This window comes from Leptosomus discolor, chromosome Z, assembly GCF_034619465.1.
Source record: "Leptosomus discolor isolate bLepDis1 chromosome Z, bLepDis1.hap2, whole genome shotgun sequence".
NCBI lineage: Eukaryota > Metazoa > Chordata > Aves > Leptosomiformes > Leptosomidae > Leptosomus > Leptosomus discolor.
In genome coordinates, this window is record NC_141419.1 from 23,440,016 (window position 1) to 23,465,835 (window position 25,820).

At 40.1% G+C, this 25,820-nt stretch overlaps 1 protein-coding gene across 1 annotated transcript; it reads left to right on the forward strand.

The window, feature by feature from the left end:
* The first annotated feature begins 4,045 nt into the window (after positions 1-4,045).
* On the forward strand, positions 4,046-24,185 carry SMC2 (structural maintenance of chromosomes 2). Its single transcript, XM_086480048.1, has 24 exons — positions 4,046-4,213; positions 4,951-5,100; positions 5,807-5,929; positions 6,842-6,880; positions 7,073-7,183; positions 7,362-7,406; positions 7,908-8,141; positions 8,825-8,974; positions 9,623-9,856; positions 10,733-10,892; positions 12,716-12,830; positions 13,617-13,755; positions 14,002-14,121; positions 14,456-14,660; positions 15,257-15,392; positions 16,368-16,492; positions 17,278-17,471; positions 17,759-17,902; positions 18,121-18,315; positions 18,870-19,070; positions 20,483-20,599; positions 21,934-22,094; positions 22,966-23,113; positions 23,985-24,185. Exons 1-24 carry the CDS (start codon positions 4,046-4,048, stop codon positions 24,183-24,185), a joined length of 3,615 nt encoding a protein of 1,204 aa, XP_086336174.1.
* The last annotated feature ends 1,635 nt before the right edge of the window (positions 24,186-25,820 follow it).

Below are 25,820 nucleotides of genomic sequence, written 5' to 3' on the forward strand. Positions count from 1 at the left end.
TGTAGGACTGCCCTCAGTGGGACAAAGCCTGGTTAGCAGCCCATTACTAGTGGCATTGCTCAGGGATGATATTGGGAGCCATGTTTGATGTCCCTATAAAAGACCTAGACAGTGATGACCTGGAAGGACAGATTCCTTCCCCTGCACCACGCTGAACTTGGACCCAGCTGCACCCAGAGCGCCATGTTGAGTTCTCAGCTCCCCAGTACAGGCAAGTCACTGACATACCTGAGCCAGTCCAGTGTCAGATGATGAACTGGAAAATGTAACAGACAAGGACAAACTTGAGAGAAATGGCTTTGTTCAGTCTCCAGAAACAAAAGCTACAGGGAGACTTATCACTTTCTACAGCTTCTTAATAAGACAGCACAGAGAAAATGGAAACCAGCTCATCACAGGTGAGTGCACAGCGACAGGGTAAGAGATAATGAATGTAGTTTGCAAGGCAGTCGTTTCCAATGACACACACAAAATTGTGGGATTTCCCCCTGCTCAACTGTGATGGGGTCAGACACTGGAACAGGTTGCCTAAAGAGACTGTAGAATCTCCACCCTTCAAAATTTATACAACTTCGCACGCCTGTGTGTGGAAAATCCTGGCACAAGTGCTCAGTGGTCACAAGGGAGACAGAGGACTCCTTTAAAAATAAACTTTATTCGAATAAAGGGAGAGTCCACTGGGCATATCCCGTGGGGTCTCTCAAAGTTGCTGGGGTCACAGCCCCCTATTTATCCTAATTTCCCGGCTGCATAGGACCCTCTCCCGTTCCCCATTGGCTAAGGTACTAGGAAGGCACAGACTTCCCAATCCGCTTACTACGTACACTACATTTTTACCCCTTAACATGTACCCCCCTTTGCATCATGCATCCTATGTTTCATTATCATGTCATTATGCATCTCCTGGGTGGAGAAGTTAATATTAATAAGTCTATTAAGCCTGCACACTGTCCTAAAGTTGAAAAGTTCAAACTTCCCTTGAAACTTCCGAGGAAAAAAAATTTTCATCTTCTTATCTAACAGAGCTTTGTAGTCTTGTCCTTGGTTCCTGTCTAATTGCTGAGATATATGGCACCTCCTGTTTTACAAGGCCTGCTGAATAGTGTTGTACATCTGCCAAGTCCTCCTTGTCTTAGTTTTGTTACTAAACACATGTCTCCTCTGGATAAACAGTGCCATGTACTTGCAAAAACATTTTCCTCCTTATCTATCACTGTTTAGGTCTATGGTATCATGTATTAGCCTGGGTAAATGGTACTATATTTTTGTAAAGACACTCTCATAATCCTGTCACCTGTAAGCCACCTGATCTGTCTGGTCTGGCTTTGCCCCTGTGTACAGACTACATGACCTCCCCAAATCCTTACCAACCTCAATTATTCTGTGACTACACAGTGGCAACTAGCACTCTTAATTCACAATTAGCTCTTGGTACAACATCTAGTGCTTATTTCATATGAACTGTGAGCATGAACACTTAAAGAATTAAATCAATATCAGAAGCAATCAAAGTTATAATTTTGTATTTATTTTTGTTATTTTAATTTATTATTTAGGGCGGGTTTCTACAGGATACTCTTCAAAATACCTGAAGAACCAGAAAAAAACTGATTTATTTCACTGGAACTGTGTCCTGTGAAAAACAAACAAACTAACAATTATCTCTTCTGAACCAAGAATCAACAGCACTATAGCATGACTTGCAAAAACCCCACCAAAATCCAAAAAACAGCCCTTACAGTATTTGTCTACCCAAAAAGCTTAGTGCTAAATTCATCCCATGAAAAAAAAAAGAAACGGGTATTGCTTTACCAAAAAAGGAACACCATCCTTTATGTATCTGCTGTGACCATGCTTTCAGCCCTTAGAGATTCTAGTGAGCATGCTAGTGTCTTTAAAAAAACCTACTTCTTTCTGAACTGAAAGAGTTGAACACCTAACAATCCCTGACTAAGATACATAAAAACTTTACTTGCATTTTTCCTGAGTTTTTCTTCCACTGCAAGGATGGTTTTAGCTATTTGCTGAGCAAAGGTGATAAATAGATAACATCTTGCTCCAGACGTCGAGACAACACCTCTAATACACAACTGATTGTTACAAAAGGTTTCATCAGAAAAGGGGCCCGGGCTTGTGCTCAAGAAGAAGGATTCAGCTAGTGGACAGGTGAGGAAGACTATGAACGCTGGGAACTCATCACCATAAGACTGCCCTTCTCACGAAATCTGATGAGTATGTATGATTTTTGTGTATATGAACTGATGTGTTTTGCTAACCCATTGGAGCACATATGGAAGGAGCTATCCCCCATGCTGCCCAGCGCCACAATAAAGAATACCTGCTTAATAACACTTAGTTATTGAGTTTTCTTTGATTCAGAACTGATCACAGCATTTTGTGCTGTATTATGTACTTACTAAATTCAAGCCCTTTCCCAATTCTCAACATACTCATTTTACAAAGCAGTGAAGCTTTCTACTATATGTTTACCTTTGTAGAATCATGAAATCACAGAATCATTCAGGTTGGAAAAGACCTTTGAGATCAAGTCCAACCATCAACCCTACTCTTTTACAGCAGCTCCCCAGATCTCAGCGGTAACACTATGTCCAGCTGATGGTACTTTGCAGAATTCCTCCTGCAAAACACTGGTCTATTTTTTGTAGCAAAACTACAGCAACTCCAGGAAAGAGTAAACACATTCAGATGACTTTGCTTTTCCACTTCGACCAATGCAGCACTGCACTACTGTTCTTCCAATGACACGCACTCAAGAGTGTTGAATAGGTTCTCTTTATTCTGTTGAACGGAACCACATCTGCAAATCACAGGAAGATAGCTGTGAACAGGCACAGACAGTTGGGGGGGTGGCGTGGTATTGAACTACAGAACTGCACTTTCTTCATTTTCACGTCATTTAAGGGCGGCAGAAAGACACTTCCCGCTGTAGTTAACTCTCAGATCCTCAGCCCCGCCACATAACCCCACACTAACCAAGTGCCTTCTCACCCACCCCCATCCCTCCTCTCGCAGGGACCGCGGGCGCACAGCCACAGCTCCCTCTCTTCACGGCACCATGTCCCACCACCCCTGTCGGCCTCTCGGAGCTCCAGGGGTAGGCGTCCTCTTCGACGCCCGCTCACCGCGCCCGGTGCCTCAGGCTAAGAGGGGACGGTACGGACGTGCCCCACCCCCCACAAAAGAAAAGGAACGAGGAAGGGATCTGGGTCTTCCGGGAGGGAGGAGCTGGGCCGCTTGGGGCAGGCGGGGCGGCAGCAGCCGCGAGCAGGCGCCTCCTCTAACGGCCGCCAGTTCTGGGCGCCAAAATTTAATCATTGTAGCGTGTGGCTGGGAGCGGGGCCGGCGGTGAGGTACCGGGGCTTGAGGGGGGGGGCCGCCTGATTCCGGCGGCAGAGCAGCCAGCAGGGGCTCGCTTGGCCGCGGCACCCACGGGGCTGTGGGGAGCCGCGGCGCCGTCGGCGAGAACGTGTGGGCAGGCACCGTGGGGCCGGGGCCGGGGCCGGGGCCGGGGCCGGGTTGGAGCTGTGTTCTCGGCGCCTCAGAGCCGAGGCTGTCGTTTTCCTGGGCTTCAACCCTGCGGTGCGGTGGGGCTGAGCAGGTTTCCATCCTGCAGGCTGGACTGGGAGGCTCCCCTTCTGCCCGGTTCTGAAAGATCCAGGCTTTTCCCCTTCCTTCCCTGATAGATTAACGGCCAGGGTTGTGCCACAGTCTTGATACAAGTGTCGTGATGGACGTTGTGTAAAGTCACGTCGCTTGAAGGTGTCGAAGTACAGGTTATTGTTGGGATGCTTCCTGGGGTCTGATTGGAATTTTCCGTTTATAAATGCATAATGTTTTTGTTGTAAAAGGCATATGTTCTTTCCATTTTCTCGTGCATTTAGCTGTTTGGCATGCAGTGTGATTCGTTTGCTTCTTCTTTTTTCTTTCTTGTTTTTCTTTGAAATATTTAGGACTACAATCCAGAAACCTTTCTTCATACTCTTGGGAGGAATACTGTGCCAGGTGCCTTAGGAACACAAAGAAGATGTACATCAAGTCAATTGTTCTTGAGGGATTTAAATCCTATGCCCACAGGACAGAAGTTTGTGACTTTGACCCATTTTTCAATGCCATTACTGGTTTGAATGGTAGTGGCAAGTCCAATATCTTGGACTCAATCTGTTTCCTGTTGGGAATCAGCAATCTGACACAGGTAAAGAGAGAGGGGGCATTTAAGAAAGGTCTTTCTTCTGTCAGCAGCATTTCATGTTGCGTTTTCGCGTAATCTCTAATGGAAGACCCGAAGTGGTGCTTCTATTAAAAAAAAAAAAGTTGTATTTATTTGGACTTCTCATTACACGAAACTTCTTATATTAAGATTGAATTACAGTTTCATCAATGTACTACAGTAGCTCAAAGTATGCAGCTCAGAACATTAAACTAAAATACTCACTTAAAAGGTGACAGCCTCAAGCCAAAGATCTTTTGCAGCTAAAGGCGCTAACTAGTTTGTCATAAACTTTTTCATTTCTGGATTGGGTCTTAAAATTTGGCTGTGTTCACCAGAAAAAAATTAAAAGCTGCTTTTCCTGCAACGCCTGGTATTTAAAAGATGATATATCTGCTTTACTCATAAAAAAATTGTGTGCTCTGACATAAATCTGAATCTCTGTCTTCAGGTGATTTTCTTCTTGTTAGTCCCTCCCCAACTGCAGATAAATCCAGCAGACCTCCAAGGAACACGTTCCCATTCATTTGTCTGTGAACTGCGTTATGATAATAAATGATCTTTAAGTAAACGTACTGGTGACTGAACTGGTCATCTGGCTTTTTTTTTTTTTTCTTTTAAACATGTATTCAGTTATTCATTTTTCCAAAACCTACAGTAGCGTTCTGAAGCTGTGTGATGAAATTCTTTCAAAAATGTATTTATCTGTTCCATGAACTTAGGTGCGAGCTGTCAGCCTTCAAGATCTTGTTTATAAAGGTGGGCAAGCTGGAATTGCTAAAGCAACTGTGTCCGTTACCTTTGATAATTCTGACAAGAGAGTAAGTCCACTGGGATTTGAAGCTAGTGATGAGATCACCATCAGTAGGCAGGTGAGTCTTTAATATCTGTATTGCTTAGTAGCCTATATACATTTTTAGCATGCTCAATAGAGTGACTTTTTAAGGAGGAAAAAAAAAAGGTGATTTTTGAAGTCCCTGAGTTTTTACAATTGAGGCGGTGCTTCTACAGTGTAGTTAGTAACATGAACTGTAGAATTAGATCCAGTGTACTAGTTTAAAAAAAAAAAAAATTACTGGGGAAATTAGTGTAATATTGTTAAATGTATTATGTCAATAATGTTTTCTATGGACTTGCACAGAAACATCATAATAATGTTCCTAAAACAAGTTAAAAAGCAAGTTAAAATTTTCTATTTTGTGGGTTTTTATTCTGCTTTCATATTTTCCTCTTAATATCTCTGTTAAATTTGGTCTCTAATAACAAAGGAACCTTCATCTTTCTGATGAAGATGTCTCCTAATATTTTTTTTTTTAAAGTGTTTGGAAATTTTGTCAGTATTGCCCTCAATGACTGTTCTTTCTTATGTTTTAGTTAGGTATTTTAAATGCCTCTTCAGTTCAACAAGCTCTGGTTTGATGTTTTGATGTTTTGTGTATGTATATGTATGCAAAGTTATATGGGATTTGCTCAGACATATGGGATTTTTTATTCTTTATTATTACAGTTTAAATTCTTATGATGTCAAGTAATTTTTATGTCACTTGAAGTTTTTTTCCATTTCTTTTCCTTTTCCAGATTATCATTGGAGGTAGAAATAAGTATCTTATCAATGGTGTGAATGCTGCCTGCAGTCGTGTGCAGGATCTCTTCTGTTCTGTTGGACTCAATGTCAATAACCCTCACTTCCTCATTATGCAGGTATGGTGTACATCTTTATAAAACCCAAAAAGAAGAGAAGTTGTATTAAATTTGAGGCAGAACAGATAGTGGAAGAACACTTAATTTTATGATCAGAGAAAAGCTATTTCTTATCAAGTAAAAATCAAATGTCTGTGGAGTTGTTAAGATTTCCAGTACAGCATAGTTTGACCCTAAAACTTGTCCTTGTCTTACAGCACAAAACCTCATGTAGCCCTCATGTAGCAAGCTTTTTCTAAAACACATTCCAATTCTATTTTCTGTTTTGTCTCTTTCGCAGACAGGTGTTGCTTTTGAGATTTTTTTTTTCCTATTATGCATGTTCCATGTTAGACACTATTTTGAATGAAGCTGATATACCTGACCAATTGAAAAAGGCCCTTATAAACATCAGCACAGGGACTAGACAAATCCCTGAAACATTTGCAAGGAATAATAAAACAGAGCAAGATTTGCTGTTTCAAATGGAACTGTCCTAGCTTGCAGAGGCAGGGGGGAGGGGGTAAGGGCAGTTTTGCATCTATTCTGCTTCCCCCTAATTACATATGAGATAAATCTCCAAAAAGCCAGTTTATGATTAAGAACTTATTCAACATTAGGAACTCAGTAAGGCTCTTAAGACAAAATGTGCACATTACTCCTTTAGGGTGTAATCTGAAATGTGGAGGAGAAGCCTAAGATAAGATATAAGGGCTGTTTCAAGCGTGTTGCCTGAAGGAATGACTTGTTTGAACTTTCAAGACCGAAACAATTGAGCAAACTAGATTATCCTTGTAGCAAAAAACCCCACCAGGTTTGAACATAAAACATTTAAAAATGAGTGGGTTTTTTTGAGTTTAGGGTTTTGGTAGGTTTTGTTTTACTATTGCATGGTGCCTAAACACCATTCTTGTTTTATCTTTCTGTCACCAGGGACGAATTACCAAAGTTCTAAATATGAAGCCACCAGAGGTAAGAAAGTTGTGGGAGGTTTTTTTCTGAAGTTTTACTGATTTGTTTTTAACTTCAAGAATCAATATAGCGGGGGGAACAACAGAAAAAAAAAACCACAACGGTGCTGGAGGGAGATAAGATGTTAAGCTCAGTTCTGAGTTGAACCTATCTAAGAAGAAACAAAATTTTTGTTGCATTGCTTTTCTTTAGATTTTAGCTATGGTTGAAGAAGCAGCTGGTACTAGGATGTATGAATGCAAGAAAACAATTGCCCAGAAAACCATAGAGAAGAAGGAAGACAAACTGAAAAACATTCAAAAGGTGCTACATGTTGGAAAGTATACTTTCTTTTGTATTTGTTAAAGATAACTGAATAACTAGCGTAGTGTGGTTTTTAACTTGTAGAATATTTCATTTCTGCACCTGGAACTAGTTGTTCATGCTCAGACATATGAGAGTTTTAAAGATTGGAATATAAATGTTCTGGTTTGTGTTTCAGGTCTTAGATGAGGAGATCGGTCCAACTTTACATAAACTGCGAGAGGTATGGAAAACTTAGAAGAGTTGTAGGGCCCATAAAGTACTGAAAAAATACTTTCAGCTACTCTGAACCACTATGTAGTGGCTAAAACAACAGCATGTTTTCAAGCTTTGTAAAAGAGAGAAATCTTATCTTCTGTACAAATACAGAAAATGGGACATTCAGGACTTCCATGAAATCCTAGAGGGGAGTGTAGGGAGAAGGAAGAAAACAAGAGAACTCGATAAAAATAGAAGATAAAAACGTATCCTAGTTCTTAAAAAAATTTGTGTCAAGTGATATTTCTGCTGTACAATCAATTGTATGAGTATTGTTTTATCTAAGGTTTTCCTGATCAGGCCTGCAATGTACAATACTGAATATATTACTTAACATGGAGAATCCTTACTTTTATCTACTAATAGTAATGTTAGTAGAAGTGCTTAGAAGATTTCTATAATGGTCCTACTTAATATTATTTTTCCATCAAATTTTAGATTTTTTTTTTTCACTGGTGTCTTTCAGGAACAATCATCCTATTTAGAATACCAAAAAACAGTACGAAAAATAGACCACTTCAGCCGCTTCTATACAGCTTATCAGTTTGTTCTGGCTGAAAAGACAGAGCAGTCTTCTGCTGAAGCATTGAAGGAAATGCAGGCTGATGTAGAGAAGTTTCGGGAATCAATAGCTGAAAGTGAAAAGAAGGTGAGCCAACTTAATGAAGAAATAGCGGAGATGGAAAAGAAAAGGGATGAGGTAAGTGAGAACAGCATCCTACTTGTCTGAATATCTGAGTACAAGGAGTCAAATGACAAGATAATTATTTTTACAGATAATATACCTTTGAATTTTTATCTTCTAGTGATTATTAGATTATACACTGCTCATTGTCATTCTTGGCTATTGTCTAAAATATATCAATTTTAAGTTTTCATTTGTCTGAAATGCTTTACTTCCAATGGCTGTAAATGAATAGTAACCAAAGAATAGAAACTGGTTGCCCTCATGTTTCCGCTCTGCGCGTTCAATGGTAAGTTTTGCCAGAGATTTTTTTTTTCCTCCCTTTTTGTTAATGTCTCAGAAGAAACACACTTCAGGTAGGAAACTCCTGTTCAACAAAAATCAGTACTGACCTCAGTTTGGGGACAGTAGATTTGATTAGATACAGGATGGCCCATAGAGTCTTCGGATGCCTAAATGCAGCCTTTGTACAGGGACAGTGTCCCATGGTATGGGATGATGCGAACCTTCAACAGTGGCTTTGAGTTAGTCTGGGTTTCAGAGGGAAGAGATGTTCTGCCCAGTTTGCGTTGAGGTCTGCCTACTTGATCAGATCTTTATCTCCTCTCCTACATATAGCTGTGAACAGATGGTGAAATATTACAAATACTGTATCAGTTTCTTAGACTAAATTAAATTTCTTTTATTTCTGATTGTAGGAAGTTGGTAGTGTGCTCCATTCACTGGAGGATGCTTTTTCAGAAATTCAAAGAGTTAATGCTAAAGCTCAAAGTGCCCTTGATCTCAATAAGCAAAACTTAAAAAATGAAGAGATTAAACACAAAGAACTGGTAAAAAGAATGCAGGAGGTAAGACCTTTGTATATAATTTTCTTTAAACACTAAATTAATTCAGATTGAGGGGGACGGCTGTTTTTTCTTGCCTATTATAAGAAAAATCCTGTAATTGGCAAAAACTGCATCAGGAAAGCAGAAACAGATGGTAAAGTCATTGTTTGATTTGTGTGACATAGGTAGTAGGTTTCCATTGGAAATAAATGTGATTCATACACAAAGAAATTACAACTCTTTATGGTTGCCAACCTTCTGTTAAGCTCAGGAGAGATAGCTTCAAAAGTATTATGCTCTCTGGATATCTGGTATTCTTAAAATTAAAGGAGAAATTTCTACATTGCCTATTTCTGACAGTTGATTTTTTTTTTTTATGCAAGAAGAGTGCTGAAGAATACTTTTAAGATGTTGGGAAGAAAGAGCTATTTCTCCTAGTTCTTGGGCAGTTGTCATCTCTTCCTGTATTTCAACTTTTTATAGATCTTCAGTGCACTCATGGGGAAAGTACACACTTGAAAACATGCAAAGACAAATTGTAAGATCGCAAAATCTGACAAAGGGTCATTGAAATGTAGTTGATGAAACTACTCATAGCTTTTCATCTAAACAACATGAGTTTAAAGTTAATGGGACTCTTCCTTTTTTTTGTTTTTTGTTTTGCTGAAGGATTCTAAAACTCTGGTGTCAAAGGAGAAAGAAGTAAATAAGATCGAGAAAGAACTAAGTGCTTTACAGGAAGCAAGTGAAAAAGATGCAGATGCTTTAGCTGCAGCACAAAAGCATTTTAATGCTGTGTCTGCTGGCTTGTCCAGCAGTGACGATGGAGAAGAAAATACTCTTGCTAGGCAGATGATGACCTGCAAAAATGAAATCAGCAAAGCAGTAACAGAGGCTAAACAGGTAACAATCAAAGCGCTGCCTGTCCCAGAGCAGCCTTCCTTCTTCTTTTGAAAATTTTCTGAACACCAAATGGCACACTCTTGAAACGTCAGTGAAAAGATTTGCAGAATATCTATGCAAGACACTTTTACAAGTTGGCATAGTTATTAAGGTGACGTTGTGGTAAAACAGGTCGTTAAAAGGAAAAATATCCTTGCATGGATACTGACAAACAGGGAAAAGCTGTAACATTGCTATGAGGAAGTATAGAAACTGCATTTGAGACATAAAGTGGGACTCACAGTACTGAAATGACTGACAGTATTGGATAGGAAGAAATTAAGACTGCAGTTCATGTTATACATTCATACTATAGAGATTGCTGCAGTAAAATGTAATGGGTCAAAATAAAGGTGTCTGAGACTGAATGGAGAGTTCAGAAGAAACTATTTTCTCCTCAGTTACATTGTGTGCTAGTCACATGACTGAAACTGGTGCCACTTTTGTCTTAAGATAGGAAACCTCTGCTGGGGTAATTCTCATGGTGGAATTTAAATTTTCAAAGTTGAAAGTGCACTTTGCTTGTCTCATTTAAGGAAAAACTCTATTGGGGAAAATAACAAGGACAGCTGTGTCCCACATTATTTTACCTTGTTTCTTCTCAGACTTTATTTATGTACTAATATGAGTTATTATATCCAAATACGTGACTTATGTTTTTATTTCCAAATCAGCTGTGCCCTTGCTTTCAAGCCAAGGCTGCTTTTTCGCATTTCTGCAACCAGTGGAAACTTTTACAAATTATATGAGCACCTTGTTAGTGCACATGTTCTAAATCTGCACCTGCAAGATTCTCTTTGAAGTTCTTCTGGTTCCCTATTTTCTTACTCCTTACAGATTCAAATGAAGTTGAATTATGCACAACAAGAATTAAAGGCAAAACAAGCTGAAGTTAAAAAGATGGATGGAAGCTACAAGAAAGACCAAGAAGCACTTGAAGCTATCAGAAAAACGAAAGAAAAACTAGAGAACGAAATGAAGAAGCTGAACTACGAAGGTCTGTACAAACTTCTGTTGTATTGTTTTGGGGGGATCTGAAAAGGAATATAGACATTACAGTGGATTGACCTTGGCTGTCCTCCAGGTGCCCACCAAACTGCTCTGTCACTCCCCTCCACAGCTGGACAGGGGAGAGAAAATATGATGAAAGGCTTGTGGGTCAAGATAAGGACAGGGAGATCACTCTGCAGTTACCGTCTTGGGTGAAACAGTGTCAGCTTGAGGAAATACATTTATTATCAATCAAATCAGAGTAGCGTAATGAGGAATAGGAACAAGCCTTAAAACTCCTTCCCCCACTCCTTCCTCCTTCCCAGGCCTAACTTCATTCCTGATTTTCTCTGCCTCCCCACCCCCGAGTGGCACGGGGGGACAGGGAATGGGGGTTGCGGTCAGTTCATCACATGTTGCCTCCGCCGCTCCTCCCTCCTTGCTCTCTTCTGCTCCACCATGGGGTCCCACCCACAGGCTGCAGTTCTTCACAAACTGCTCCAGTGTGGGTCCCCCACGGGGTCACAGCCTCATTTGGGGCATATCCACCTGCTCTGGCATGGGGTCCGTCTGCTCCGCTGCTTGTCTCCATGGGCTGCAGGGGGACAGCCTGCCTCACCATGTTCTTCACCATAGGCTGCAGGGGAATCTCTGCTCTGGAGCCTGGACTCCTCCTCCTCCTCCATCTGTACTGAGATGGGTGTGTGCAGGGGTGTTTCTCTTGCATATTCCCAGTCTTCTCTCCCAGCTGCTGTTGTGCAGCAGTTTTTACCCCGTGTATAATATGTTGTCACAGAGATGCTACCACTGTTGCTGATGGGCTTGGCCTTGGTCAGTGGTGGGTCCATTGTGGGGTCAGCTGGAACTGTCTCTGTCAGACACAGAAGCAGAGGAATACAAAAAGATCTCCTCTCCACTTCGCATCAGCAGGCAATGTCCGTCCAGCCACTTCCTGGGAAGCAGGGCCTCAGTGTGTGTGGTGGCTATTCTGGAAGACAAATGCCTTAATAATGAATGCCCCCTCACCTCCTGCTTTCTCTTTGCTTTTATTGCTGAGCACGCCTTCATGTGGTATGGAATATCACTTCGGTCAGCCGTTCTGGCTATGTCCCCTCCCAGCCTCTTTGCCCACACCCAGCCTACTGATCTTTGAAGTGGGGTTGGAGAGACAGCCTTGATGCTGTGGGAGCACTGCTCAGCTGTATCCAAAACACTGGTGTGTTATCAGCTCATTTCTACTAGAAATACGAAGCACAGTACTATGAGCAGTGCTTTGGGGAAAATTAACTCCATCCCAGCAGACCCAACACGATAAGGAACAAATATACTGCTTTCATGCACAAATAAATTTCTCTGGTTGAAGCTCTGCAAGCTGTTGCCAGCCACAGAAAATAGTTTAAAGTAATTTGATTTTATAAACTTTAGCCCGAATGTTTTAAAGTTTGGTGGAAAATCTAAATTCCATCTAAAGTTTAGATGGAAAAAGTGACTAACCTCCCTATTCCTTCCTGGTTTTCCCTGCCTAAAACACTTCTTAAAGTTCATTTTTCATTCCAGGTGACATTTGTTGCAGAAGCTACTCAAAACTGTAAATTGGTATTCCAGAATGACATTCAGAGAAGCACATTAGACTTTAAACTTTTTCTTTGCATGTTTGGTATTGTGATGGTGTTAATTTGTCTAAACTGGAAGTTCACAAAGTATTTTAGAAAGTCTTTCAATTACATGTTCTCTACGTATATGTAGATAAACAGTGTAGCATACCAATTTTTAAGCTAATAGATTTCTGTGCTCTGGATGTTTGTCTACTGCTTGTGTTCAACTCTTAAGAGAAAGAAGAAGACCTTTTAGCAAAAAAGAAGATACTGGATTGTGACATCAGCCGGCTCAGAGAATTATGTGAACATTTAATGGCAAAGTTTCCTTATCTACGCTTTGAATACAAGTAAGATCTCAATGTGACCCTATAAGACATTTGAAAGTGATTTTGGGGGCATTTTATGCATGGCTTATGGGATTTACAGGATAATGCCATCAATTGCTTAGGTGTCGTTTTCCTTTAGTGCCAGTGAATAATGACTATCTTACCTGTGATGCAGGTGATGGGGCGTGGGGGGGTAGTCAGGAAATGTTAACTGAATTATTGGGCAACAGGGGAAGTGATAATACAGACATTCTTAAGTAACAGCCTTATCAAAATCACTGGAATTGAAAAGTTCTGTATGATGGTGTTTGCAAGCCATACCTCAACTTCAGGAGCTAAAACAGAATCCAAAAGACTAAACTGCAAAAATATGTAATCATTACTTTTCAGAGTCCTGCCTGAGAACTGTGAATAGCTTGCTCTGTGGAAGTTAACACTGTATCTGTTGCCACCAATCAAGTATATGTATCCCCAGATTTATTTGCTTGTGTTATAATTAGTCTGAATGTATTCCTATAGCTGTGCTAATAATAGAGTGCACAGTAAGAATCAGTTGAAAATTCTGCGAACAAATTATACCAAAATCAGGAAGGACATTCTTTTAATGACTCTTAACTGACTCTTTACTGGAAAATCTCTTGTCCTGAAGTATTTATTTTAACCGTTTTCTGTTGGTTTTTTTCCTAGGGGAATTTAGAATTTCTTATATCAGTATAATAAGCAGGATGAGTTTTTAAATGTAATTTTTTTTAAGATGTGTGGGAGAGAAACAAACATATGATTATCATAATTTAAATTTATTTGAAGAGATCCAGAAAAAAATTGGAATCCAAACCACGTGAAAGGTTCTGTTGTGTCTCTTATCACTGTGAAAGATCAGTCCAAAGCAAAAGCCCTAGAAGTCGTGGCTGGAGGGAAACTCTATAACATTGTTGTGGACACAGAGGTATGTTTATTACTTTAATACAGAACTCTGAATATTGAGATGAGGTTGTGTGATTCACAGTTAGTGAGCATGTGCCTTGCACTGAATGCTTAAGAGGTACTTTGGACCCCTGTACATGTTTAAATTTGGTCAAGAGAGTCATGTATAGTTACTGGCAACACTGTATTTGTCTTGCTATGCTTTATTGTCTGACTTTACAATATCAGTTCTGTATTCAGGTATGCTTTGTAACTCTTCTCATTTGAGGTTGCTGCCAAAAAGCTTTTAGAAAAGGGTGAACTAAAGCGTCGATACACCATGATTCCACTAAACAAAATTTCAGCCAGGTGTGTTGAACCAGACAAGGTCAAGTTGGCCCAAACCTTGGTATGTAAATAAATACACTATTTACACTGTTTTGCTTGGGTACCTTTTTCAATTTGTTTCTTTACTAAAAACATGCACTTCTTAGTGGTTATATTAATAAGAACTTCTATAGTGTTTTAGGGTATCTTGATTTTATTTTTTTTCCTTTGTATCCTTTAAGCTAGGCAATGTTTAAATAGATATTAATTATTCCACTTTTCCACTTTTAAGTGAAATTGTTTTAAAATGTAGCGATTTCTTTTGAAAGTGTTTTTACAAAGAGAAGACAGAAATTAGATTTGAAAATTATTGTAACAAGGCAATTAAGTCTAATTGCATTCTATTTGATTTCTAGGCTGGTCATGATGACTTGCATTTAGCCCTTTCTCTGATTCAATATGATCCTGAACTGCAGAAAGCAATGGAATATGTCTTTGGAACAGCACTAGTCTGTGATAACATGGATAATGCTAAGAAAGTGTCCTTTGACAAAAGGATAATGGCAAGAAGTGTTACACTTGATGGAGATTCATTTGACCCCCAGGGCACGCTGCATGGAGGCAATTGCTGGTTTTATTCCTATAATAATAATATTAATATGTATCTGTTGATTTGTTTACTGCTCTGCATGTTTTTTATAAAAATGAAGAGTAACCTTTTTGTTTATACTCATGCTGGGGATAATACGATCTGTTTGAGCAAAATTTGTCAGTCTTGAGCTGAAATAAGATTGATTAGACTAAGAAAGAATGAATGGCAAATGATTTGCATGAAATAGTTTAGATTTTAAATATTTAAGTCTTATATGGCTGTATAATCCTCTTGGAAGGAGAAGTGCTTTGAATTCAAGTAATTTCTGAAGTAATTCAGAATTCATTTGAGGTAATTTCTTAAGTTATGAAAACTTAGTTGCTTTCACAAGAAATGCACATATAGTATTCAAAGCCTGCAGAACTAAATGCTACAACAGAGGAAGTAGTCTTTCTGCACTGAGAACTACTGTAACTTTAGCCTAGCTGCCTTTCTGTTTTGTAACTAAAACAAATCATCAACCTGCATCATTATTAACATTTAGAATTTGCTATTTGCCAGTGACGAATCCACTAGTCTAATTCCAATTAGCCTGACTTTGCTTTTTTTTTTTCCCACTGAACAGGTGCATTCTCACGTACTGCATCAATCTTGTGTGAAATTCAAGAAATGAAAGATGCTGCAGTAGAACTCAAGGCAAAGGAATCTGAACTTGAGACTGTAGAGCATGAGCTGGCAAGCTTGAAGAATGTTGCTGAAAAGTAAGTTTTGCTTTATAAAATGTCCGTTGTTTCTCTTATGTGATGGAGTAAACATAATATAAAGAAGTATTTTTGGAGGGCATAGGGCCTGTTGAGAATGTAATACACAGAAAAGTATTCCCCTCTTCCCTCTCTGCCTCCCTGCAGTTTAATGTATGAACACATCAATCACAAGGAAATTTAGTTTTTAGATAACACACACAAGAAGACTTAACACAGGAAAGGAAGGGCATACAATGATGTCTACTTGACATGGCTTGAAGTTTTCCAAAGTTTCATGAAGTCCATTGGAGAATGGATCTGTTCCAGCCATATTTTGTAACACCTGTACAGAATTTTGGTTTGTGATAGCTCTTATTTTTCTCCCAAGAAAATGTAAAGATACTAAAGGGGAATATCCAAGTGTTACTGCTGTAAGAATTTAAATTAAATAACTTTCATCTACGCAATTATGGAAGATCTTTTTAGCAAATGGAATATAAACATATTTTTAGTCAGTTCTGTAAAAATCCCATAAGGAGGTAGTGTTGTGTAATATGTTATCTGCCAGCTGGGTTTATTTTTCAAATTGTTTTGAGTTATAATAGACTCAAGGAACAAATGAGTTTTTATTTTTTCTTTAATGCTTCAGCCTAGCATCTGTCATACTCCTGGGTGGAAAAGCATGAGCTGTGAATTGTTGCCAAATTCCATGTGTTATGTTTGTTTTTAATATATCTTATCAGGGCTATATAACCAGCAGTTACATATATAATAACTTAAGTACCTACAAACTTCACAATTAGTGTTAAAGAAATTATATCAGACTTTTATGCCTTTTAAGCTTAATATTAAGCAATGTTGTCCTACAGTTGTCGTTGTATCTCACATTAGAATGGGAATATAAGTATTTATCCGCTTTTTTCTGTATCAGCTTTGAAACTGAAATGCTGGGTACCTTCATTATAGCAGTGTGTATCATTACTGTCTTTAAAGGTACCGGCAACTGAAGCAGCAGTGGGAGATGAAGTCTGAGGAGGTAGAGCTGTTGCAAACGAAGCTTCATCAAAGTGGTTATTGCAAACAAGAGGAAGAGCTGCTTGCTCTGACGAAAACCATTGGTAAGAAATGTGTTCTTAATCTTTTAACTGAAAACTAATTGCTGAGAGTGAGATGGATATTTGGCTGTTCAAGTAGCAGAATCTTTGCTTGAAAAGAAAATATTTTTTGCTTTGAAAATACTAACTTTACATTTTGGAATATGTAACAAATACAGAATCACAAGACTTGCATAGACATGATTCACATAAGCTTGGTCGTTCTCTTGTAGTAAACGTTATATTCTTAAGTGTTTTAAGGAAAGGAAAAGTAAAAATGGCTTTGTAGGAAAGCTTTAAAATCAATTTAATCCTATATTTGAGTAATCTGGTTTGTTTCCAAGGCATCTGTTTCTGTAGGTATTTAAGATTAGCCATATAAATAGTTTGCATAACAAGAAAGCATTGGAAAGAAGTACTGTTTGTATAGCTAAGGAAAATTGTAAAAGGAAGCAAATGCATCAGTAAGTAAAACATAAAGAAAAAAGATGGGGATGAGGTGGTAGCCATCTGGTTAATTAATTCTTGATCATGTGATTTGGCATATACTTCCCCCTGTCAAAAAAGAAAAAAAGGCTTATTTTCGTTAATTTTAGTGACTGGTTGTCTATTTGGTTCCCTACCAATTACTGGTAACAACAGAACACCGTCTTAGGGTTATCGTTGAAATAGCTGACTTCAGTAACTAGCGAAAGTACAGCTACTTTTTCCTGTTAGAGGTAAAGATGGATTTGTTTCGGTTGGAGTTCAGGATGTACATTTAAAGATAAGAACAATGCTCAATCTCAGTACTGTACTTCTTGATTCAGTGGAGTGTGAAGAGACGTTAAAGAAAACTGAAGAGAGCCGAAAGAAAGCAGAAGATAAATATAAGGTATTGGAGAATAAAATTAAAAATGGAGAAGCAGAACGTGAAAAAGAACTAAAAAATGCCCAGCAGAAACTAGATGGTGCCAAGAAAAAGGCAGATGCTTCAAGCAAACAAATGAAAGAAAAGCAGCAGGTAAAACTTAACTTTTGTTGGCAATTTTCTCAATGTCAAAAGCCGTTGCAGTAATCAGAACGTTTCATTCTCTGGAAGTTTTAATATTGTCAGTTTTCGAACTTATATTGGTTTGTAGTCACTGACATAGAAATTGCTGGTGCTTTGGTTTTGGATGTTTTTTGTAAGATTGCCCCATTGCTGAAGAATGGGTACTGTTAATCTTCTACAGCATTTATTATGTCAAACTGCATCTTAATTCTTTCCATTTGAGTATAACTGTCATAAACTTGAAAACATCTGTCTAGGCAGTTGAAGCTTTAGTTCTGGAACTTGAAGAGCTAAAGCAAGAACAAGCCTCCTACAAACAACAGGCAGCGGCTGCAGAAAAAGCCATCAGTTTCTACCAGGAGCAAGTTAATGCCATGGCGGCTGAGGTGTCTAAGACAAAGGTAGATGTGTTTCATTATTTGTTTTGATGTTAATGAATGTGTGTTTTGTTGTTTGGATTTTTTTGACAGCATCCAATTATGTGTAGCATAGGTAGCTATTTTTTTGACTTCATTGCTGCATGTGGTTATTTCTCCTTCCCTGCTGCGTCCTTCTCTTTTAACAACTAACACCAGCCTTTAAAAAAAGCTAATAAATAACTGTTTGATATGCTTTTCAGGAATCTGTAGAGAAATCACAAAAGGAGGTGGCTAAGCAAAAGGAAGTGATTTTTTTACAGGATAAAGAAATTCAAGACAGATCTGCAGAGATGGAAAAATACAGAGAACAAAATAATGAGTTACAGCTTCAGGTTAAAACATTAGAACACAGCATCAGCAAACATCATGAAGAGGCTGCTGATGCTGCTGCCAAGGTATTTCAGAACTGTGCTTTTCCTTGCATCTTGTGACCAAGAGTGGTTACTTCACTTGCCACCTGCAAAGGCAATGGCCTTTTTTTCTTAATAAGTACTGTTGTATTTGTATCTCTTGATGTGAAAAGCTTTTCCACCCTTGAGGAGGGGGTGAAAATTGTAAATTGTAAAAGAGCTTGTCAGTATGGACTAATAGAGAGTAGATCACAGTGAGAAGGTCATCAATGAGAAGAACATTCTGACTATGGATAGATTAGGTAACTAATTGAAGAAGTGAATCCTGAGATTCAGTGGCAGTGGCTTAGTACAGATACAGAAAAACATGTTCAAAGTAAATGTGATGGGTATATGTGAAAGCTCCCTTAAAATCTTGGTTCATCTACAGTCTTGGAGATCACATGAAGCATTGTAAAGGTATGCACCTGTGCTGCATTGTGATAGAAGAACTAACGTTGTAGAGTAATCAGGATGTTGTTGATCTGTTTGTTATTATTATTTTTAATTCTCATTTGAGAAGGGAAAAAAAAAGCCTCAATATATCTTCTTGTTTACAGGTGACCACAATGCTGAAAGAGTATGAGTGGATAGCTTCAGAGAAGCCACTTTTTGGTCAGCCGAACACAACCTATGACTTCAAAGCTAACAATCCTGAAGAAATATATCAGAAGCTGCAGAAATTGCATGAGAAAAAAAAGAAGTTGAGTCGAAACCTGAGCATGAGAGCCGTGAATGTTCTTTCTGAGACAGAAGAAAAGGTAAACTTTCCATGCTTTAACCTACAAAGATGTGGTGGTTTGGGCGTATGGTATTACATGTAAAATAGCTTTAAGTTTTCATATGCTCTGTTTCTGAATACACCAAAAAACCCCCTAAATCTTCATGAGATAGCAGGAAACCTTTTGTTAGATCTTTTCTACTAATCTTACATCTTTTTAGCTATTCACTTGTTTACTAGTTTTCTAGGTCATGCTTTTCTAGGTTGACTTTGGATGGTAAAAAGAATAATTTCATTCCTCCCTACCCGAGTTCAGCTTTTCATCCACCAGCACCCCCAGGCCCTTCTTGGCAGGGCTGCTCCGATCCCTTCATCCCCCAGCCTGTATTGGTAGCGGGGGTTGCTGCGGCCCAGGGACAGGACCTTGCACTTGGCCTTGTTGGATGAACCTCATGAGGTTCACATGGGCTCGAGCCTGTCCAGGTCCCTCTGGATGGCATCCCGTTCTGCAGCCATGTCAACTGCACCACTCAGCTTGGTGTCATCTGCAAACTTCCTGAGGGTGCACTTGATCCCACTGTCTGTCATTGATGAAGATACTGAACAGCACTGGTCCCAGTACGGACCCCTGAGGGACACCACTCATCACTGATCTCTATCTTGGCATTGAGCCATTGACCACTACCCTCTGGATGTGACCATCCAACCAGTTCCTCATCCACTGAACAGTCCGCCCATCAAATTCTTGGCTCTCCAAATTAGAGAGAAGGATGATGGGGTGGGACCGTGTCAAAGGCCCTACAGAAATCCAGGTAGATGACACCCGTAGTTCTCCCCTTGTCCACTGCTGTAGTCACTCCACCACAGAAGGCCACTAGGTTGGTCAGGCAGGACTTGCCCTTGGTGAAGCCATGCTGGCTGTCTCAAATCCCCCTGCTGTCCTCCATGTCCTTAGCATGGCACCTAGGAGGATCTGTTCCATGATCTTCCCAGACACAGAGGTGAGGCTGACAGGTTCTTAGTTCCCAGGGTCCTCCTTTCTGCACTTTTTACAAACGGGTGCAGTGTTTCCCTTTTTCCAGTCACCAGGGACTTCACCTGACTGCCATGACTTTTCCAATATCATGGAGAGTGGCTTGGCGACTACATCAGCCAATTCCCTCAGGACTCTGGGATCCATCTCATTATGTCCCACAAACTTACATATGTTCAGGTTCCTCGGTGGTCATGAACCTGATCTTCTCTTACAGTGGGAGGGCCTTGGCTCCCCCAGTCCCTGCCTTGAGGTCCATCCACTTGAGAGGTGTGGGAAAAGAGGCTGCCAGTGAAGACTGAGGCGAAACAAGTCATTGAGTACCTCAGCCTTCTCCTCGTCCATTGTTACCAGCTTGGCCCAAAATGTGTTTGAGCACAAAGTTCATTGAAATCATTATTTTCTTCTCATTGCACCAGTACAATGAATTACTGGAGAAAAAAAGAATTGTAGAGAACGACAAGGTAAAAATTCTTGCAACTATTGAAGAGCTTGACCGGAAGAAAACTGAAGCTTTACATGTTGCATGGAAAAAGGTATGACATTTGAAATCTAATCTTCACATTTTGGCCAGAGGATTAGATTTATCTTAGATAGCTGTTTTGCGTATTTTCATGGGGGGGGGGGGGGGGGGGGGGGGAAGATGTCTCTTTCCAGAACTAATCTCCCTTGCTTAGTATTTAAATTACAAAACAACCACTTAATTTCTCCTGTTTCATCTCATTTTTGAGAATAAGACATGAATTCTCTGAGAATTGTAAAAGATACAGTTAAACCTGCAAAACTACTTTACCATTCCTTTTTAGTGCCCACAAAAACTTAAGGAAGGTTAAGCTGCTGGCCTGCTGAATTCATTGTCTCTCACATGGAAGTCGGGCAAAACAGTGGTGCAGTCTGGTTTTTGTTCGCTTAAACCAGTATTTGACCAGAGTTAAAATCTGGTTCTGTGTAGCCCTGTACAGTTTGGGGCTGTGGACCTGGGCCACTGTTCCTGTCACTGATAGGATAGGTAATACTGGAATAGAGCAACACGTGATTTATGTTTCTGTTGCCTAAGCACTCTGCCTCCTTACGAGTTCACTCATATCACGAACTCATAACATTTTCCCTTTCCCTTTCTCCATGGAAAGCTCTTGACACATACCAGTACTTTTTGGCTTTTGAGGAGATCAGTTTACCTAAGATTAAATTGCTCCCAAATGAAGTACGGGTTTTAATTATTGCTGCCTGTGCTAAAGATACCACTGACAAAGTGGTACCTTTTCATTGCAAAATCTTGTTTGGCAAAAATTAATGAATTGAATTAAAAGCATTGTGGGTGGTGGAATAAGGGCATTCTCAGATACATTCCTTGACCTAGGAAATTTTAATCTGCATTTACAAAGTTGCGTCCCATCCAATACCTGGACATTGCTTAAGTAATCCTGGGGAGAAAAAGGAGTGGGGAATATGCCAGTGTGTGCCTCTTACAAGGTGTTTATACTTGTAATAGTCCTCTAATTGGGAGAAATCACAATTTACCAGTTAATAAATCTGAGGTGGGGCGTAATCATTTCCTTGGCTGGCAGCATAAGCCTTCTGATATGTATTTCATTTGATCCTTCTAAATGCTTAGTATAACGTATCTCATATATGGATGTATGTATGTAATTTCCTTGGTGTTGCTTCTCTTATCAGTAGACAGAAACCGAAAGATTTCGAATGCTAATATTTTCTCCCTGTCCTCTGTGTTGGTCTTCAAGACTTAAGCAGCCATTGGGTTAAGCTGGGCAACACGCCTGGAGTGTCGTGCAGCTCAGTGCTAAGTGTTTAGGTGCAGGTGCTCTTGATTCAAAGCACATACGTACCTCTTTTGTGGTCTGACTTCTAGGTGAATGAAGACTTGGGTTCAATTTTCTCAACACTTCTACCAGGAGCCAAAGCTATGCTAGTAGCCTGTAAAGCGGAGAATATCTTGAGTGGTCTGGAGTTCAGAGTCGCCCTAGGAAACACCTGGAAGGAAAACTTAACAGAACTTAGTGGAGGACAAAGGTTGGTGAACTTTGTGGGGTTTTTGTTTGTTTTCCATTGCAGTTACCTGTTGTGTATATCATTGATGTGTCTGGCTAATTATAGTTCAGGAAAGCAAAAAATGAATCTTTTTCCCTAGTCAAGTCAGGGACTCTGTCTCCTTCCAACCTGACTTCATACTGAAAGTGCTACTCAATCAGTTCAGCTGAAAGGGGAATCTGACTTAGAACAATACATTCCTTGGTGTATGATAACAAGCAAGACTTTGCTTCCCGGAGAAGTGACAAAAAATGAATTTAGTGGTGAGAAAACTGCAGGTAACTGTAGGTGGTACTGAGGTACTGTTGAATTAAATCTTCCAGCCTTTGAGTTGCGATCTCAAAAATCTATATAGACAAGTTCTGCCCCAGTGTCAGGGCAGTGTCGTGGTGACAGTTTGCTTCTCCGTTGATTACAGCCCCTGTGTAGGCTGTGGACTTCTTTGCAACTTCTGAGGAATAATCTAACAAATTAAAGTAGAAACAGAATTTAGGAAGAGGTGAGACAGAGATACAGAACTTCCTGAAGGACAGAATGCTTCAAGAACTGTACACTGAAAAACAGTGCTGCAAAACTCAGAATTGGGAATAGGTAAAGCAACAGCATGATTTTAAATATCATCACCCAATTAACCTGATCTTCTGGTAAGAGTAAGTAATGTTTGCCATTCTGGCAGAAGGCTTCACATTTTTAAATAAAAATTTGGGGTGGAAGCTGTCATTCTGTCTTTCCAGAAGTCATAGCATGAACCTGCTTTTGAGAGAGCATTTCGTTGCTACCAAACAAATATTTGCATAAGCCAAAGCCTCTCTAACAAGAGGGTAAAACATAACTTTCTTGTTCTCTGTATTAGATCATTGGTGGCCTTGTCCTTGATCTTATCCATCCTCCTCTTCAAACCTGCCCCAATTTACATCTTAGATGAGGTGGATGCAGCCCTTGATATCTCTCATACCCAGAACATCGGGCAGATGCTTCGTACCCATTTCAAACGCTCCCAGGTAAGATCTTGAAACTGTTGTGATCATCTGTTTATGCACTTCATTCTTTTCAGAGGCAGTCTGCCACTGAGGAGTCTCAGCTGTTCAGGTATTTTATTCAAGAGATGTGTGTTGTATTTCTAAGTTGTTTCAACTGGAAGTCACACTGATGATATGGCAACCATGAAACTTGTGATCATGACATTTTAATGTAAGCCACTGCCATGTAGTAACAGGAAAGAGTAACTGTGATACCATGACTTTCAGGCATGGCATGACCCACATACTGATTTTTTTTTTTTTGCTAGAGTTCTTTAACCTGAGCATTCAAAATATTTTATTTCTGACCCTGTTGAAATAAGCCAGGCGTTAGTGGAAACAATCTCTGTATCACTGAGGCCTGTGCATGAAAAAATCTGTAGAACCAAAGAAACTTAGTACTCTGAGTGAAAGGCAGTACCTATCTCTGTTTGGTGGTAGGACATGACCTTTCCAAATTAGGAGAGAGAGGAGGGAAACATTTGTCACTAGTATTTTAAAAGAATTTGAGCAGTATCATAGACTACGAAAGACCCTGCGTTGTTACAAAATCTGTGGCAACATTTTTTCCAGTGATTGATGCCTCATGAACAGGTATTTTGTGGCCTGTGTGCCACGCCAAGCGCTGGGTTATGGGCAGAGCCATACTTGGCTGCAGGAAATGCCTGGCCTGTGGGCGTACATCAACATGCTCAGCACGTTCTGTTGGGCTTCAGTTACGTTTTGAGTGTTTGAAGAATTACCACCAAGATTTAGCCAAGTAAAAGGAATCCTTTTTTAGAAGCCTTTTGCAATGTTGTTTAGCGTTTATTTGGTTGGCAGCATTTACTTAAAGCTTTCTGGTTTGTTTTAGTTTATTGTGGTGTCCTTGAAGGATGGAATGTTTAACAATGCAAATGTCATCTACAAGACCAAGTTTGTGGATGGTGTATCCACTGTTGCAAGATACAGTCAGCTTCAAAAGAGCAATGATGAACATGCCCTCAAGAAAGCCCAACGGAATAAGAAAAGGAGCCCTGCAGAACAGGGAAAATTCAACGTTGGCCCTTCATAGTAGCAGCTTCTTATGTGTTCTCTGTCCCCAGTCTATGGCTAGGCCAGGAAGCAACTCTAATTTTGACTTTTCTTTAACTTGGAAGATTCTTTTCTGTCTTAGCTTTTTTCTTCACATCCACACCTCATGAAGAACTGAAAGTCCCAGGAGTCTGTTGCCTGTACTATTAGCTAAACTGGCTGCATTTATTGCTGTTGAAATCCCATAAGTAATTCCTGTCATCCCCTCTGTAAGCATTTACACACAAACATACACGAACAGTAGCACTGTGAGCTCACCAGGAGGAACTGGACCCTTTGAGTGAGAAAAATCTGATTTGACTTGCACTGAAACAGCATTCAGGAAACTGTTGCAAAGTGTGAATACTGCCTTCGTATCCTGTTGCCAAATACCAGGAAAAAGTGGCATAAAAATTATTAATCTCCCGTACTTTTTTAAGAAGCAAAAGCATTTTAACTAACCTATTCTGCACTTTGCTGCACTAATTTTTTAATCAATAAATGTCTTAACCTAAACAATCTGATTGTGTACACTTTCTTCCCTCACCACTTTTCATTGAACAGTGCCTACTCAGAATTCTAAAGTTTGCTCAGTTTTGAACTCCCTGCTGTATTTCACAAAGTTCAGTTATTTAATTCTTGGACTGTAAACATTAAAGATAAGTGAAAATCTAAGTATTTTTAGACATGGATGGAGTGAAGGACAGTGATTTTTCTTGCCTTAAACAATCTGTTTTGCAGATTTTATGTATGTGTCTTGAACAAACCTGTTTTACAGTGCAAGTTTTATGTATCAGCCCTAAAAGCAGCCTGCTTTGCAGTACAGCCTGCTCCAGAGAGGGAACAAGTCTTGTGAAGGTGGAGCGGTGCTCTCTTCTCGGAGATAGGAGGGTCAAGGATAGGTTGGGGACTGAGCTGCTAGAGAGCAGCGTAGGGGAAAGGGACCTGGGGGTCCTGGTGGGCAGCAGGACAGCCATGAGCCAGCAAGGTGCCCTCGTGGCCAAAAAGGCCAGTGGCATCCTGGGGTGTATTAGAAGGGGTGTGGTCAGTAGGTCGAGAGAGGTTCTCCTCCTCTTCTGCTCTGCCCTGGTGAGACCGCCTCTGAATAGTGTGTCTCTTTCTCTCTCCCTCCCCCTGCCAATAGATTTAGGGAAAGCCATACCTTTATCCGACCTGTGAAATATTACTATTATCCGAACTGTGAAATATTACTAATAGTGTGTTATTGCTGCCCAGCTACTGCCCAAAGAGGGTTATTAATTCGCTACCTTTGCCGAGCAAAGGGTCTCTGCCGTGCAAAGGCAAACCCCCTTTAAAAGGGAGGATGCAAAAGATTCGCCTACCCCGAAACCCACCAAGTGGGATGGGACAGTTACTTGGCGTCACGGACAGGATACTCTCTTAAAGGGGAAGAGCTCCCGAATCGGAATTCGGGAAAGGAGAACAGGAAATCGGCCGAGCCCGAGCTCTCTGATCCGTGGTCACGGCTTCCCGGGTACGGTCTGACTTTGATTGTTCCCCATGGTTGCAGTTATTAAAAGAACACAAAGCTTGCCCGACGCCCCGAGGGCGGAGCTGGGCTGAGGTAAATTGGCAGGCACCTCTGGTGGTGGCAGAACGGATAAAGGATTTGGAT